This window comes from Micromesistius poutassou, assembly GCF_964030765.1.
Source record: "Micromesistius poutassou genome assembly, chromosome: 11".
Classification (NCBI taxonomy): domain Eukaryota; kingdom Metazoa; phylum Chordata; class Actinopteri; order Gadiformes; family Gadidae; genus Micromesistius; species Micromesistius poutassou.
The window spans coordinates 19,821,235-19,839,151 of record NC_140281.1 but is presented as its reverse complement, the minus strand read 5'-3'; the positions used below and the strand labels follow the sequence as shown (position 1 = coordinate 19,839,151).

The 17,917-nt window shown below is 43.9% G+C and overlaps 1 protein-coding gene across 1 annotated transcript in view; it reads left to right on the top strand.

Annotated features, from left to right (window-relative positions):
• Positions 1-1,225: 1,225 nt before the first annotated feature.
• ca10a (carbonic anhydrase Xa) overlaps positions 1,226-17,917 on the top strand; it is a gene marked incomplete at its 5' end in the record, with an annotated part of 120,964 nt that continues 104,272 nt past the window's right edge. The window contains 2 exons of the mRNA XM_084474945.1: positions 1,226-1,286; positions 14,963-15,037. Coding sequence (XP_084331071.1) covers positions 1,226-1,286; positions 14,963-15,037 — 136 coding nt within the window. The remainder of the gene's footprint in view (positions 1,287-14,962; positions 15,038-17,917) is intronic.

Genomic DNA, 17,917 nt, shown 5'->3' with positions numbered 1-17,917 from the left:
GAAAAGTTGATCTGCATTTCTGTCTTCCTCTTTCTCTCGCTTTCTCTCACTCTCTCTCTATATCTCACTTACTGACTCTCTCTCCCCATCTCTCTCTCTCTCTCTCTCTCTCTCACTTACTGACTCTCTCTCTCTCTCTCTCTCTCTCTCTCTCTCCCCCCGCTACTACAGTATGTGTCTAATTGTGCGCACGAAACTGCATGCGCTCACAACTGCGCATGCGCCCAGTTGCAGCGATGCCCCATCATCTGTAAACTCACTGCGCGCGGCATCGTTGGGTGCCAGCACTAGACTGAACGAGTTCATTCTTTATGGTTTATGGGGATAAACTGGCCACTCTGTCAGACAAAACGCGTTATTTTCCACTTGGATATGGAGTTAATTTGTTTTAATTTGATGTAGCGCGGACTATCATCTGTAAAATGAGATCAATGCTCGTATCCATTATAAAGTTTAGTAGTATTTAATATAAAGATCACAGCACTCTGGACAGTTGGACGTTAAGCTGTTCCGCAGCTGCTTTACCGCCAACGATCGCTGTAAGTGTATTCTAACTTTCTGGCATGAAATCCCTTTCTGAGTTTATTTGTTTCTGACTGCGTCGCGGCGCTATTTGGAAATAAAGGTTTGGTCTGTTCACCGATCGTCTCCCAAGAAGCCGAGCAGCAGGGATGTGCTTCCCGGGCGGACCAGAGCGGAGCGCACCGCCCCTGCAGAAGTGTCCCTTGAGTTGATCAGGTGTAGGTCTGTCTGTCTGGATCCTAACCTGTCACTGCTGTGCTCCTGTCTAGGGGACATCGAGGCGGCGCTGATCCCGGGGGATGTTGTTTTCCTCCGCGCGGAGAGACGGGTCGGCGGTTTGGTGAGGACCACGGAGTAGTGCGCGCGCGGATCGTCCTAGGGCAAACCGCACCGGTCTCGCGCAGCGGCTGACGAGAAAGCCCCCTCGCGCGTTGCAACAACTCTCTTTCCCGCTTCCTTCCGCGGAGTTCGCCGGCTTCACCTCTCTGGATTGTGGACTTGTAGGAAGAGGGTTATCGAACAGGGACCGTCTTCTGTACCTGCTATGCGCCTGGTGTGGAGACTAACTCGTGGAAGCCGTACAGTTGGATCCATACTCTGCACCTGAGATTTTCCTTTTTCAATTGATTCCTTTTTTCCCTCCCTTTTTCTTTTATCATATATTTTTTACATGTGCGTAATGTACCTGGAATGAAGACAGAGGATGGATATACTTTGGGAAATATTCATCATTCTCCAGGCAAACGTTCTTGTCCGCATATCAGGTGAGTGGAGGACATATGTTCGTGTTTCAGGTTGGACTGGACATTATGTTTATATATGATATATCTTTTAAATACCAATTAGGCTACTGACACATATAAACGAGTCTGTAACATAAAATCTATATTTTTGTTATTATTAGCCTCCACATGTTCTTCAACTTGATAGGTGTAATAAATTATCATTAAACAAACATCCGAAAACGTAATTAATTAATGTCAAACTCCAAAGGCCTCCTAGAGGTGTGCACGGTTAGCCTACCAAGATAAGCCTACCACGGCTAATAATCAACTATAGTACAGTAGTTATAGATATAGGGCAACTGTGTGACCGCAGGGCCCTCATGTGTCGATTATTCGGTTCGGTACGGACGGACGGACGGACGGACGGATGGTAGAGATGTCTGACTGTGTTTGTAGGGTGGGTGGGTGGCGGGGTCTGGGTGTCGCAGCGCGAGAGCAGAGGTGTGTGAATAAGCAAGCAAGACATGAATAATTTGATTCAGGGTCTCTATGATGGTGTCGTAGGCCTACACTAGAGGGTCTTTATGTGATGGTGTAGGGCTACACTACAGGGTATGGGTCTCAATGTGTGATGATATAGGCATCCACTACATGGTCTCATTTTGGTGATATAGGCCTACACTACACAGTCTCTGTGTGGGGGTGTAGACCTACACTATACAGTCTCTATGTGTGGGGGTGTAGGCCTACACTGCAGGGTATCTTTGTGGGGTTCTAGGCCTACACTTCAGGGTACCTATGTTACGATGTAGGCACTGCAGAGTCTCTGTGTGTTGGGATGTAGGCCTACACTACAGGGTACCTATGTTACAATGTAGGCCTACACTACAGGGTCTCTATGTAGTGATGTAGGCCTACACTATAGGGAATCTATGTTATGATCAAGACCTACACATCAGGGTATCTATGTTAAGCTGTAGGCCTACACCACAGGTTCTCTGATACTAACTGCTGTTGGCACAGAATCTATGCTGCAGTGAGTATTACACCTGACCTATGGCAATCATGTTACTGTCATGTTATTATTGTCTGTCCGTACACCTGACCTATGGCAATCATGTTACTGTCATGTTATTATTGTCTGTCCGTACACCTGACCTATGGCAATCATGTTACTGTCATGTTATTATTGTCTGTCCGTACACCTGACCTATGGCAATCATGTTACTGTCATGTTATTATTGTCCGTCCGTCTGAGTAATCGCATTGTAACAACTATGATCTATCCATCTATTCAGTTGATGTACGGCGGTACACTAGCTCACTGCCATACGACACGCCCCGGTGTGCTGAGGTTGAAATCTTCCAGTGGTGAAACAAGTAATTTGTGTTCAAGTAGGGCTTTGTCGCTTGAAGGCTAGCCTGAATGGTGAAGACAGATCTGAAGCACTTTCCAAACCCAGAATAACAGCCATGGGTGGGTTCCCCTCCTCGTATCCCTAACACAATTATCAACAGTTTCTAATGATATCCGTTTCTCATTTCGCTGAAATGTTTCCTTCAATGCCATCAGTGAAATGTTTTCTATTTTTTTATAATTTGAAAGTAGCCGCCATTTACGTTCAGTTGCTCACGTCAGTTGCTTACGTCACCCCAGCACTAGATGTTGGTAACTGACGTCAGTCCCACGCCTGCGTTTTGAGTAAAGGAGAAGGAGATCAGTAGCAGATGTTCTGGTGGTCACCAGCCTTCTGGTGGTCCGACACATCACAGCACTCCATCCTCCACAGGAAGAGTGCCAAGCCATAAATCTGGCATATGAATAAAAAACTGGATTTGGTGAATTATACATCCTCCACACTGCTGAGCAATGCTACAGTGTTCTAAACACGCACACGCGCACACACACACACACACGCACGCGCACACACACACACACACACACACACACACACACACACACACACACACACACACACTTCTACTCTCATCATTGCATATTACGTAAATGCATACATTCTAGGAGCCACTGCTCCATATTTCACGTTGGTACGATACCAAACAGGCTTGCTTCCAGTCATCCCTCTCCTCCTTTCACGAGCCTTTCAGGAACATTGTAGTTGTGATGTGAGCCGGTGACACACGCTGCCAGTGCTGAAAATACATTTTCATAAAGAAGAAGTTTTACATTATGTGCCAAGTAAGCTTTCGGTCTCCCATTTCTGTCTGTTCCGCGGGGGACTGAAGCTCCTAGAGACATTGTTTCATTAGAATAAGACGTTAACTGCTTCAACATGAATGAAGTGATGTATCTGTTGATTGTCGGCCAGCTATCCCTCCACCATGCATCGTCCACCCTTCCACCCTGATGTCCAGCTAAATGGCGTTATGCTGCCCTCACACTTTTGTACCCGCAACCACTCTAATTCTAAATTATATAAAGAACGTAGATAACACCTCTCTCCTCCCCCCCCCCCCCCCCACACACACACACACACTCACCCTTTTGGATAAAGAGCCTTTATTTTTTAAATTGACTATTTTTTATATCGACTACTAGTTATTGATTGTTTAGTGTTTTTTATTTTCGTGTGTGATTGTGTGTGATTGTGTGATTTGTATACTATCTGACGCACAACAAATTGCCCCATTGGGGGACAATAAAGTATTTTGAACTTGAACAACACAGATCCGTTGCATGGGATTCGCCTCTACACCATCATTGTATTATGTGCAATGATCCAGATATGCCTGTGGAGAGACATTGAAGTACGTCCTCAAACCTGCAAGCCTTCCATGTGCTGGGATGATAAATACTCTGCATGATTGTGTTTATCCTAACCTGTCAAGTACTTGTCACTTGCTTGCGTTAAGCCAACTGTAAATACTCTGAGGTTCGACTTCCCTTCACACCTCAGTTCACAGAGGAGTTAAATTAAAAAGCCTCAAATTAGACATTGTGTTCTCACCTCGCTGACAGCGAAAGGCAAAATATTACAGGTTTATATCAGGTTGTGTGTACATGGGATTTGGGGGTTTGAAACATTAAAGTATGCAGGTATACCCTATATTTCACTGTTAGTCAGTAAACAATGCTTTGATATTAATTTGTTCCCCTGAAGGGAAGGCTTACTACACATTTAGCTTGTTCCTAAATAATAATTATACCGTGTACATATTTATCGTGCTGCACTCCTGGCAAATATGGTAAACAAAACAGAAAAATGACTACAACGATTGCTCATTTTTAAAATACATATTCTTACATACGCTGTTCAGCACAGAGACGTTTACCTCACCTGAGATATTACATTAACATGGATAGAGGATGTAACATGTTACAGCATCACCTGAGATGTAACATTAACATGGATAGCTAGAGGATGTATCGTGTTTAAATCATCACTTGAGATGTTACATTAACATGGATAGAGGATGCAACATGTTACAGCATCACCTGAGATGTTACATTAACATGGATAGAGGGTGTAACGTGTTACAGCATCACCTGAGATGTTACATTAACATGGATAGAGGAGGTAACGTGTTACAGCATCACCTGAGATGTTACATTAACATGGATAGAGGAGGTAACGTGTTACAGCATCACCTGAGATGTTACATTAACATGGATAGAGGAGGTAACGTGTTACAGCATCACCTGAGATGTTACATTAACATGGATAGAGGATGCAACGTGTTGCAGCATCGCATGAGATGTTACATTAACATGGATAGAGGAGGTAACGTGTTACAGCATCACCTGAGATGTAACATTAACATGAATAGCTAGAGCATGTAACATGTTGAAAGCATCATCAATCTGACAAACCAACTTCCTCCAGGTCTGGTAGTGAAAGTAGGACAGGTTCAGAGCGGGACCAGGGAGACACCCGTGTCGCTCTGTGTCTTGACTCAGCTGGGGCCGCGGGGCTGCTAACCCACATTCAGTTTATAGGAGCTGTGACGGGAACCGACAGAGGACAATCTCCCAGGTCACGCTTTATTTATTTAGTCCATCTCATCAACTATTTATCTCCTGCTTTTATTTTCGGTGACCATTAATGGGAATGCCGCGTTGCATGCATTAGTAGATCAATGATATTTGAACTTCCGTCAATGATGGGTCACCTTTGCATCCTCTGGATTTTATTGAATCAACATTATTTCTTTGTTATTATGGATCAATTATGTGTTTTTGGTTAGGATAAGGTACATGAGAGGATGAGATTAAACCCAGTTCATTATTGCTATTACTGATGGATGACAATGATGCAAAAAATATGATAACTTCACTTTGCATAATTAGTAATAATGTGTGTGTGTGTGCGTATTGATATCACCCTACACGTAGGAACAGAAGGGGGCAGGTAATTAACACACACACACACACACACACACACACACACACACACACACACACACACACACACACACACACACACACAGGCACACACACACAACCACACGCACAGATCCCCCCCACCCACATACAGGTCCTGCCAGTGAAACCAAATCTCCAGCAGCTAATCTGATAATCCTACAGATGTGTGTCTCTTAACAGGGCTGGATGATGCGTATGTGTGTGTGTGTGTGTGTGTGAGGGCGAGAGAGACATAGATAGAGAGACTCACATGTGCAGTCTACAGTATGTTTTGCAACAGAGACAGGGAAGGTGCTCTGTGCTTGTCAGAGTGGCTTGTTTATTCAGCTCTGTCAGTTTCTTCGCCAACAATAATCCTAGCCACTCGCCCAACGTGATGATACGGGGCTCTGCAAGTACACAGTGGAAACATCTGGGGGGGGTGCACTCGTACACAGTGGAAACATCTGGGGGGGGTGCACTCGTACACAGTGAAACCTCCAGGGTGTTTCTCCGAGCTCACTGTGGAAACCTCTACAGTGTTTCTGCTCTACATTTCGAGTGCTCTTTTATGCGCCACATTGTTTTTGTCATGAACGGGGGGGCCGCAAAAAACACCACAAACACAAATAGGCTCGCTAGGGTGTTGTGGTGTGTTTTCGTTGAGGTTAGTGGGTGTAACGATACACAAAAGTCACGATTCGGTACGTACTTTGGTTTTTAAGTCACTGTTTGGTAAGTTTTTTCGGTACAGCAGTTTTTCTTTTCTTTTATTAAACTTTTTTTTAAATTTGATTTGATTGAGGATAAAAACACAATAAAGTCCAGGACTTATTTCCATTGTGGTCCTCAACACAAAACATCAGGACAAGACAGCCACAGAGTGTGAAAAAAAAAAATATATATATATATATATTTTTTTTTTCACACTCTGTATATATATATATATATATATATATATATATATATATATTTTTTTTTTTCCCGGTATGTACCGAAATGAAACGTGCATCAAACTGTTACTGTGTGTTCACACCGCACTTCGCCCCGTGACACGTTTCAATGCAAAGTGAACGTAGAGACGCGAATCGGGCAAAATTTTTTGTCGCCGAAACCCGCGACAAGATTTGATTGACGGCGCGACATTTTTCCACGTGAACGGCGAGCGCGTTCACGAGGATTTGCAGCGTGACAAATTCGCTGAAGTTTAAATATTTTAACTTTTCCGCGGCATTCGCGTGAGACAGCCAATCAGCGTTCACTCCCTGTGGGTAACGTGGGTGAAGTAACGTAAAACAGCCAATCAGAGTTCAACCGGCTGGGCCAACCGTTCCCTTCACTCCGCAGTGAACCGCAGCTTGGAGGAGAAAGTGATTGTTGCCGTTTGCGACTCCCGGAGCTCTATATATAATATTATATGATATTATATATATAATATATAAATATATATATATAATATAAACATATATATATATATATATAATATCACGGCACAAAGCGGTGTGCGCCTCCGGATTATATTATTAACCCATAAACGACGGGCATTCCGACGTCTCTCCCTCTTCCACAACAGGTAGAGACATGCAATTGGGGTTATCTCGGCCATGGTTGATGAGAATTGGCCACCGTTGGCGGGCAAAAGACGTTGTCAGACAAAATTCGCTGCGCGACAAGTTCGCCTGACATAACTGCACACATAACTGCACAGCGACAGATTATGATTTGTCGCGCAGCAACATTCGCCTGTTTGCGTGAACAGGCGAAACGTGTGTCTTTTGGTGTGAACACACAGTCAGACACGTACCAAAAATTTTTGCTACAAATACACGTATGGTTACACTCCTAGTTGAGGTTATTCTCGACTATAGCGCTGCTCCTCTGCCGATACAGTATATACGTTTTGGTCCTGTTGCCTCTGACCTGGCACTTTACATTAAAGATAGTACTTGTCATCGCGTAGCGTCTTATCCTAGCTTTCTTTGTTTTATACTGGGTTAACCTAGCAATTAACCTAGCACAAGTGCTTGGCACTTGTTTCTATGAACATCTTAACTGTACTGACAGCGATATAGTGTTGTTTCTTTTTCTTCTGAAAAATGTACTAAATGTAAGTCGCTTTGGATAAAAGTGTCTGCTAAATGCCCGAAATGTAAATTGAACATAACTGGAAAATGACTTGAAACGTAATGTTGAGTGGCCATGTTTTTCGCTACAGAATACAATCTGAAGGAGATTAGACTAGAAATACATTATTTTTTAAGGATGGGTTATTTTCTTAATGTTTCATTTTAACGATTAATATAGTTTATACATTTTTTTATCCAAATCTATCAGTTGATCAACCTAACAATAAAAACTTCCCATGAAGAGTTATCTTTTTCCAAAGTCTTCAAGGCAATACAGTAACTCTGTCCATGTGGACCCAAATACCCACAACCTATAAATGTCGTAAACTATGGTTATTTTGCCTATTCTGTACACAGTTGTCGGTAAAAACAAACACACACACACACACACACACACACACACACACAGGATGTGAGTGAGTGGAGATGCTTTCCGTGGTTGCGGGGGGGGGGGGGGGAGAGGGGTCAGTGATACAAAAGACTCTCCTCTCTCACTGGCCTCATGAATAATGTTCTGACTCACTGCTAATAAGATGCTAGGAAGTAGAACTCCCCCCCCATTGGCCTAACCTAACCCCCATGCCCGCTGAAACGATTTGCCGATCTGTTATCTGTTTAATGCATAATGTCAAGATACTACAGCTGCTCCCACTGCTAAGGCACAGGCCAAGCAGACCACTTATGTTGAAGAACCAACACATGAACACATTTTCTTTCAATGTTTTATCTTCTGCTCGCTTCTACAGATCTGCATCGGCCCATTAGAATGAGAATGCCTTTTGTAATATCTTGTCTTGATCCTGACTCCTGCAGTCTGTCTCTAGCCTAGCCCAAACTAGCCTAGTCTAGCCTTGCTGGCACTGTGACTGCTCCCTTGAGCCTGGCTGAGAGGAAGCTCTCCTTGGACGTCTCCCACACAGCATGTCCTGTCCTGCCGTCTCTTATCTCACAGGAGAAACCAACTGTGGATGCAGCGGTTTGTCCTAAGGGTGCCCGCACACACACACACACACACACACACACATACGCACGTCCGCACGTACGCACCCAACACAAACACACACATGCCCCCCAACACACATACAGACCCACAACACACACACACGCGCACACACACACACCGACACACGCGCACACACCACATAGAGATAATTGTCTCATAAGTCAGTAAGGCCCAGCTGTTGGCAAGGTCACTTTTCATCCGACATCGTGGCTTGCTCTGCTGTCAAGAGTCAGTGTCTCTCTCTCAATCTGTTCACTTTTTCACTCTCTCTTTCACTCTCTCTCTCTCTCTCTCTCTCTCTCTCTCTCTCTCTCTCTCTCTCTGTCCCCCCTTCTCTTGCTCTGTCTCTCTGTCTGTCCCTGTTCCCCTCTCTCTCTTTCTGCATGGCCGCTCCCCAGGATTGCATGTGACCTGTGATGAATATTGATGGCGACGTTTGGGTATTAGAGGAAAATGAACTGTTTATTTACATAGTCTCTGCCTTAAGATAAATAGGCGTGTGTGTGTGTGTGTGTGTGTCTAAAAAATAAGCCATATGGCCTTAAACATATGTCCTTGTACCTTATCAGTATACTGTGCACCTGAGATAGTGATAGGGTATGTGTTGCACACACTCACACCCACACACACACAGCTGCTTGGTGTCTGCATATGCTTTTATGGGGTTGAAGGCGTTTCCTCTCTTTTTGAACTAGGTCTCTCTCTCTCTCTGTCTCTCTCTCTGTCTCTCTCACTCTTTCTCAGTCTCTCTCAGTCTCTCTCTCTGTCTCAGTCTCTCTTTCTCTTTCTTTCTCAGGCTCTCTCTTTCTCAGTCTCTCTCTCTGGCTCTCTCTCAGTCTCTCTCTTTCTCAGGCTATCTCTCTCTCTCTCTCTCTCTCTCTCTCTCTCTCTCTCTCTCTCTCACTCTCTCTCTCTCTACATCCAGTAGTCAGACACTGGCATCTGTCGGTAATGGGGCCACTGGTATCTGTCTGTACTGGGGCCGCTGGTATCTGTACTGGGGCCACTGGTATCTGTTTGTAGTGGGGTCACTGGTATCTGTACTGGGGCCACTGGTATCTGTCTGTACTGGGGCCACTGGTATCTGTACTGGGGTCACTGGTATCTGTACTGGGGCCACTGTTATCTGTCTGTACTGGGGTCACTGGTATCTGTACTGGGGCCACTGGTATCTGTTTGTAGTGGGGTCACTGGTATCTGTACTGGGGCCACTGGTATCTGTACTGGGGCTGCTGGTATATGTACTGGGGCTGCTGGTATCTGTACTGGGACTGTTGGTATCTGTACTGGGGCCACTGGTATCTGTACTGGGGCCGCTGGTATCTGTCTGTACTGGGGCTGCTGGTATCTGTCTGTACTGGGGCTGCTGGTATCTGTACTGGGGCCACTGGTATCTGTACTGGGGCTGCTGGTATCTGTACTGGGGCCACTGGTATCTGTACTGGGGCCACTGGTATCTGTACTGGGGCCACTGGTATCTGTACTGGGGCTGCTGGTATCTGTTGGTAATGGGCCCCTTGGTACCGTCGCTGAAGACCATATATTTTCTCTTCTCATAAGTATATGATTTGCATTGTCTTTAACAACCATAACTACATTGTCTGTTTTATTACAATAAAGCTCACGGCTCGGATCTAGTCTGCCCCTCCCCCCCACTTCAAAAAGCATAGGTTATGCTAATTAGATCATCAATTGCCTGTAGGAAGGTATGGGTTTGCGCGTGCGCGAGTGTGTGTGTTACAGTGTGTGTGCATGCATACGCACACTCACACAAATAGGCCGATAGACAGGTGAGATACGTTCCAAGGTAAACGCAGAGATGGCTGGATGATGGAAAGTTTGATGGAGAGATCATGATTGATGGAGAGATGGATGGATAACTTATGGAGGGATAGATGATGAATGGATGGATGGATAATTCATATCTACCAAGTCAGCAGCTGTAATCCACCCTTAGGCTTCAGGGGATTCTCTCCAAAAGATAAGAGAGATATGAGAGATAAGAGTTAGTTCAGACGCTCTTAACTGAGTTCATTCATTAAAGGGAAGCACCGAGATGGCCCTAACAGGCGTTGGCCTGTCTTACCCAGATTTAGACAAAATTGTTTAATTCCGTGAGCTGGGTTAGCATTTGCTTTCAGTAAGCCGCCTCCATTGACTTGCAGAGTTACAGTAGCCTAGCTCGTATTAGGGGTGTAAATCAGAGCCTTCATGACGATTCAATTCGATATCGAGCCAACGATTCAATTATTTTCGATACTTCAGAATTCCCCACGATATGATTCAATTCCATTTAATACTCAATATTTTTTACATTATATGTATTCATATAATATCTATCAAATAAATCAACAAAAAAATTGTAATTTGCCTTTTATTGAGAATACAGAAACAGTATTCTATACACACTTTAGTGCTTACTGTGCAGGTCTAGTATGGCAATTACCCTATTCACAAAAAAAAACAAATAATAATAAATAAATGCAAATTTTTATTATTATCTTTATCTTTTTTTAATAATCTCTACTCTTGCGGACGAATCGATGCATCGAATTGTCGGCTGTATAATCGATTAATCAATACAAATCAATTAATATTTACTCCCCTAGCTCGTATTCATGTGAGGGGAATACACTTTTAATTACTTTCCGGGGATTGACATAAGTGTTCAGAATAGTCACTTATGCAAAACTAGTGCCGGTGACAGCACAGCGAGATTGCAGTTTGTCTACTAACACACAAATAATTTCATGTCGGCAGTGGGCTGATTAGCGTACCTGTGATGCGCGGCTCACATGTTGTGCGACGTGCAGATCTCCCAGCCAGAAGCATCTGATCATATAATTACGCCAGCGCCACATCAGAGGTAGCCGGAATCGCAAATAGTGCCAAATTATCTGTCTGTTTATAGACAAACTACAATACTGTTGTGTTGTTCCTGTTTCTGTCACCTGTTTTGTACAAGTGACCGGTCGGAACACGTTTTGAAAATCTTTGGAAAAGTAATTGAAGTTTATTCCCTGCACATGAACAAGAAGCCGCTAACAGAGCGAATGCTCACTCTGCTCCGCTAACCCTTCTGGACGCACAATTAGGAATTAGGAATTAAAGCACTCGTCTTGATCTGGACAGTCAATCGGCAATTTACTTCTCCGCAAATCCCTTTAAGGCTGTTGATTATTTTAAAGTCGATTTTAAAGTGAGTCAAAAACTGAGATGTTCTTCTGTTTTCTGGTGAGACAATTCCACAAGAATCCTTTTGTTAATACCAAGGTAGTTTTACTTACACTACTTACGCCACACACACACACACACACACACACACACACACAATCACACACACACACACACACACACACACACACACACACACACACAGACACACACATATATATATATATATATATATATATATATATATATATATATACACACACACACACACACAGTCCACCTTGACCAGCATTCACAGTGGAGAAAGCTCTCAAAATAATGTTTTTTTCCGGCCTGCTGTGTCTGGCTGGCCCAGCCAATCACATGGCCCTGAAATTGAACTACTCCACCAGCCGAGAAGGAGGTAGGAGGAAGGCGGAGGAGCGAAGGGGGGGTTCCATTACTGAAAGTCAGGGCGTGCTAACCTCTACTCTAAGACCAGATATGCTATTGTGGTCAGACTCAGAGAAGATTGTTTATTTTATTGAGCTTACAGTTCCTTGGGAAGACAGAGTTGAAGTAGCCAATGAGCTTAAGAAAGCGAAGTATGCTGAGATGGCTGGAGAGGCAGCACAGCGAGGCTGGTCTACACGACTAAGGCCTATTGAAGTCGGTGTGCGGGGGTTCATGGCTAGATCTGCTATTAGCTTGCTGACTGAACTGGGTATTTGTGGACGAAGTCTGAGGCAGGCAGTTAGTAACATGTCCGTGGCAGCAGAACGAGCAAGTGAATGGCAAGTGAATGATCAGATGATAAGGAGAAAATATACTTCCTGGGGTTACCAAGCTAAGGTAAGCCAGATGTGCTAACGTGTGTTATTGTGCTAACGTGTTTGTTTGGTCAGGGTTAGCGGTAGGGCTAGGGGTACGATGCAGGAAAGAGTGTTTAGATGCATTAAATGTGGCAATGTGGTGGCAGCATTGAGGGGGGTGAATCCAGGACGCTGGTTTCATTGTTAAGCCTTCAGGAGGTGTTGTGGGCCTAACTTAACGAAACATCTGTGAAAGAGGGTGCCCACTTGATAACCCCAATGATACTCTGCTTACTGCATACTGCTGTATTTACTGCTGTTAGTTGGGCTAGTTGTCTCATGTTTTTCACCTTTGGTTGGTAGCTTAGTAGCCAGCGTGCTTATAAGGTTGGTTTGGTCAGGGGGGCATTGTCACTACCTGGAGCTCGCACTTAAACGGAGCCTGGGTCTGTTGAAGGTGGCATTGCTGTTTTTAGGCCGTGATAGCCATAGGATAGGATAGGTACTAGGATAGGTAATTATTTATCGTGTTTTTCACCTTTGGTTGGTAGTTTGGTAGCCAGCGTGCTTGTAAGGTTGGTTTGGACAGGGGCTTCTGAATATGTGTTTTCCTTGGATTTTGGCACAAGGGATTATAACATCTGATCCTGTGTATTAATGAAACACCACATCCATTAAGCCCCCACCCCCCGTGGTCAGAGTGACACAAACAGGAAGTAAGAAAACGTCAAAACAGTAAGGCATGCAGGGTAGTTGTTTGTCATGCAGGGCCTTTTAGCTTGAACCCTCAATCAAACTTTACATAGACTACAAAGTGAGGGACTTTTACTTTGATGCCTTAGGCCTTGTCCCATTTCTCCCCCCTTAAAATTTCCACTTGGTTTGGAGTGCCCTCAACAGTAAATTCCACTTTGTTTTAAGCCTGCATCGGACCTCACTACATTTTGAGGGTTGATTATAAGGGCAAAATAGCACTCCCCCTTGCTCCCTACAGTAATGGGACACCCTACCCCTACACGAGAATGCGCACAATCTAGGGTTAGGGGAGGTATTGGGACGGGGCCTTAATCATAACTTACATACACTACAAAGTGAGGGCCTTCTATTTTGAGGCCTTAATCATACCTTACATACACTAGAAAGTGAGGGACTTTTACCCTGAAACCTCAAACACACCTTATATACTCTTCATAGTGAGGGACTTTAACCTTGAAACCTCAAACACACCTTCTATACTATCTTCATAGTGAGGAAGACTAGACTCATCATAGTGAGGGACTTGGCCACCTCAGTCAGACCGTATATGCTGTAAAGTGCTGAGCATCTATGCACAAGGACAAAGGTAGATCTGGTTAAGTGAAAAGGTTTACTTCAGCAGGTGGTAAAGCAGCAAACATTAAAAAATCAAAGAACAAATATCTTATTTGGCTCCAAACTTCTGTTTGATTTCCAAGATTTTCAACAGCTCCACATGGCTTCAGAAACATGAATGCGGATAAACACTACCATTGAATGTAGGCCTGCCAATTAATGTGAAACATCTTAAAACCACCCCCGTTCTCCTCAAAGACTTGGTTTGGCCCGACCGCCTCCTTCAGCTGTTTGGAGTGTGGAGCCCACTGAGACCACACATGTCAGCCTAACCCTGACATGTTAGACACGAATCAACTAAACCTAAATCCTGAACACACGCTAAAATACAACCAACCAATTAACAAAACCATATTTAGGAGAGATAGAGATACAGTATATATTTATACACAGACACACACACACGCTAAAATAAAACACAATACATACAATAAAATGCAATTTTGGACATTTCAGACAGTTAAAACATTTCAAAAGATTTCAAGACTTGGATGGAAAACATGTCTACTGTAACTGGGACAAGAACTCATGAAAATGAGAAAAGCCTGCCTGATGCTTTAGCCGTTTCATCAACAAAATCATACCCGCTATTTTTGTCTATTGACTATTAAAGATAACGGATTTACACTCTACACTTTTGACACCGTATCATTTTCAGACAAACCAGGCAAAGTGATATCTAATCAGGTCTTCACAACGAGATGAGAGTCCACGCTCTCATATAATGAACGCGTCGGGTAGCTACGGCTTCTCTGAAATCCATCATTAAAAATGAAGGTGTGATCCAACGTCTCCGTCTCTACGGGGGGGAGTGGGGGGGTTGAGCAGATCAGATCTTTGGATTCCACACCATTGACATTTGTGTTTGTTTGCTCCTGTCCTCACAGCACAGCCCCACCCCCCCAAGATTCATGAAGGATGGTGGGCCTACAAGGAGGTGGTGCAGGGCAGCTTCGTTCCAGGTAAGTCTCTCCACAAGACATTGAACCTTCTCCCTTCCCCAGAGCCCCCTTTCACATCTGCGAAGTCTGTGTCCTTTGTGTGAGAGTGTCAGTGTTGGGCAAGTTACTTAAAAAAAGTAATTAGTTCCAGTTACCTGTTACTTCTCCTGAAAAGTAACTGAATGAGTTACAAATCATGAGTTACAAATTATAAAAGTAACTAGTTACTGTGGATAGTAACTATTGCGTTACTTTGGAGTACATTTTTAAATGCTCACATGTGTCAAAGAATTTGGACCAGACCTCTACCTTTAACGGAACTTAAAATACATGTGCATGTTCAATTATTCTCTTTTGGATTATTTTGGCTTGCCATTCCTGTTTCTCGTTGACTCACTTCTGTCGTTGTGTGTCCGACTATGCGTGCTTTCGAATATGTGTAAACAACTCCCGCCCAACTCTACCTCTGATTGGCTGACCATGATATGTTATTCAACCTCAGCCAATCATTATCATTAATGCAACTGTCTCATGCCCACTAACCAAGGAAGAACAGTAAAAAGAGAGAGAGCAATGTAGTTGGTCTAATGAAAAAACAGCTTCAATTATAGTTACTCGCTACATTTTTTGTAGTAACGGTAACGGCCTTATAACGATGGGAAGAGTAATCAATTAGATTACTCGTTACTGAAAAAAGTAACGCCGTTAGTAACGCCATTATTTATAACGCCATTATTTATAACGCCATTATTTATAACGCTGCAGTGTTTCCTCTATATGCATTCAGCAGCGGCGCACCGCCGCTGCTGGATTGTCAGTGCCACTGCAAAAAAAAACAATTGCAAAAAAAATAAAATAAATAATAATAATAATTTAATCTATTTTTTCTAAGGCTTATGATAAATATCAAAGAAATAGCTGAAAATTAACGTAAAAGATTAACTTAGTGTCTGCCAAGTTCAAGGCACATTTGCACAATGATCTGGTCTCAGCAGACACCTTGACTCTGTTGGTTGTTATGTCATGTTTGGAAGCTCAATCTGTAATTTTTTCCCAAAAAAATCTCACCAGAAGTAACCATTTAAAGGGTTATTTTTCAGAATTGTCTTATTGACAACAATAGATGTCAATAAATATGTTCTAAAGTTTGTTTTGCAGTCAAGTGTCATTTTATTTCATATTTTTAAATTACCCATTGATATTCACTCCGACCGCCGGCGTACCACTGTGCACCGCCCAGGTACAACAAAACCCTTTCCTCCCGCTCCCAAAAAAATCCTAGAGGAAACACTGCACTGTTATTCCGATCACTGGAGAGCGTGTGAGGGCACATGCATAGTGGGTCTTTGTTATTGCTAGACTATTGCCAGACCAAGCTCAATAGTAGATTGCACGTTGTCTGGGGAGGCTGCTGTCATTTTCTTCAGCACAAGATCAACGGGCCTAGTTCAACTGACTCTGTACGCAATTGGCTGCTTGCCGTCGCTACCCTGTCGTCATTGTGTTAAATCAGCCAATAGTGTGCCAGGGTGAGAAGCCAGCTTGGTGATTGGGTCCCGCAAAAATGTATCAGAAGCAGAAAGAAATGTATTGCTCTTCTCCAGACCCTTCTGCAGGGCGAATTCAAATTCGCCAGCAGAACGGGCTGGGGGTACCCAGTCTATGTCTTTGTTCCTCGACTTAGAATCTCATTGAATATTTAGCGTCCTGCTGTATTTCTGGCCCTTGCCACCTTGCCACAGGCAACACGCTGTTGTTCCTCTGACGAGAACTCTGAGCTGACATCGTTTCTCCTGCCGATTGACAGCAGCTCCTGTTTCTTCCAAACCCTTCATCTCCTCTTGTCTGGCTTGTCAGGCCAATTATTTCTCAAGATGACTTTTTTCTTTCTTGTTTTTCCGCTCAGATTGCTTTTCATTTTAGGTGTGCTGAGATGTGCTGATATTATGTGTGTGTGTGTGTGTGTGTGTGTGTGTGTGTGTGTGTGTGTGTGTGAGACTGTGACACGTGTGACATGTGGGACGTGTGTGTGTGTGTGCGCACGCACACACGTGTATGTGACTGAAGTGTGTGTGAGGGTAGGCATGTGTGAGTGTGTGAGTGACTGTGTGACATGTCGCAGTCACACATGCGCACACATATACATATTAAGGTGACTCAGTATCCCCCATGTGTGTGATTGCATACGCTTCTCGTTCTCTTCTCTCGCCTTTGACTGGGATCACAAGCTGAGAGCAGAAGGCTTTCGAGGCTGCATCATTCGGGTGGCATATTGCAACCAACGCAGCCAGCGCTTGGTTTCATTTGAGGAATTCTAAATCCTCTTTTCGCAACAGGCTCTGGAGGAGTGCTCGCTCCTCAACAGGAGCAGTTAACCAACGTTCATGGCACTCCTGCGGCTCCGGATCCGGCTGCAGATTGCTCCATCTGTGGCTGGGGCGATTTCACTTTTTAGCACAATAAAAGTGCAGGAAGGATCTTTTTTTCAACTCTAAAATCAGGACCTATTCTTTCAACTAATATACTTTTGGGTCAGCCAGAGTTTATGCACTCACGTGTCTGTTAAATGTGTATGAACATTATCACAAGTAGAACTGAACTCTGGTTCAGCTCTACAACGGAAGAGGGCTTACGAAGTGAACAGAGAGAAACACACATATACAATGTCCGTCCGATCCTCTTACTCCCCCCAACCCCCCTCCATTAAGCATTTAAAGAAGCTCACATTAGGGACGAGTCCCTATTTCCCTCCCCTATCCACTCATCATCTCATCATCGTCATAGCAACATGAGAGGTGCTAATGAGTCAGACCTGAGACAGTCCTTTCCATTTTTATAATGGATTTCTTCATTGAGAATCCCTCAACCTAAAGCCATTGGTGGTTCACTGTTCCCACATGG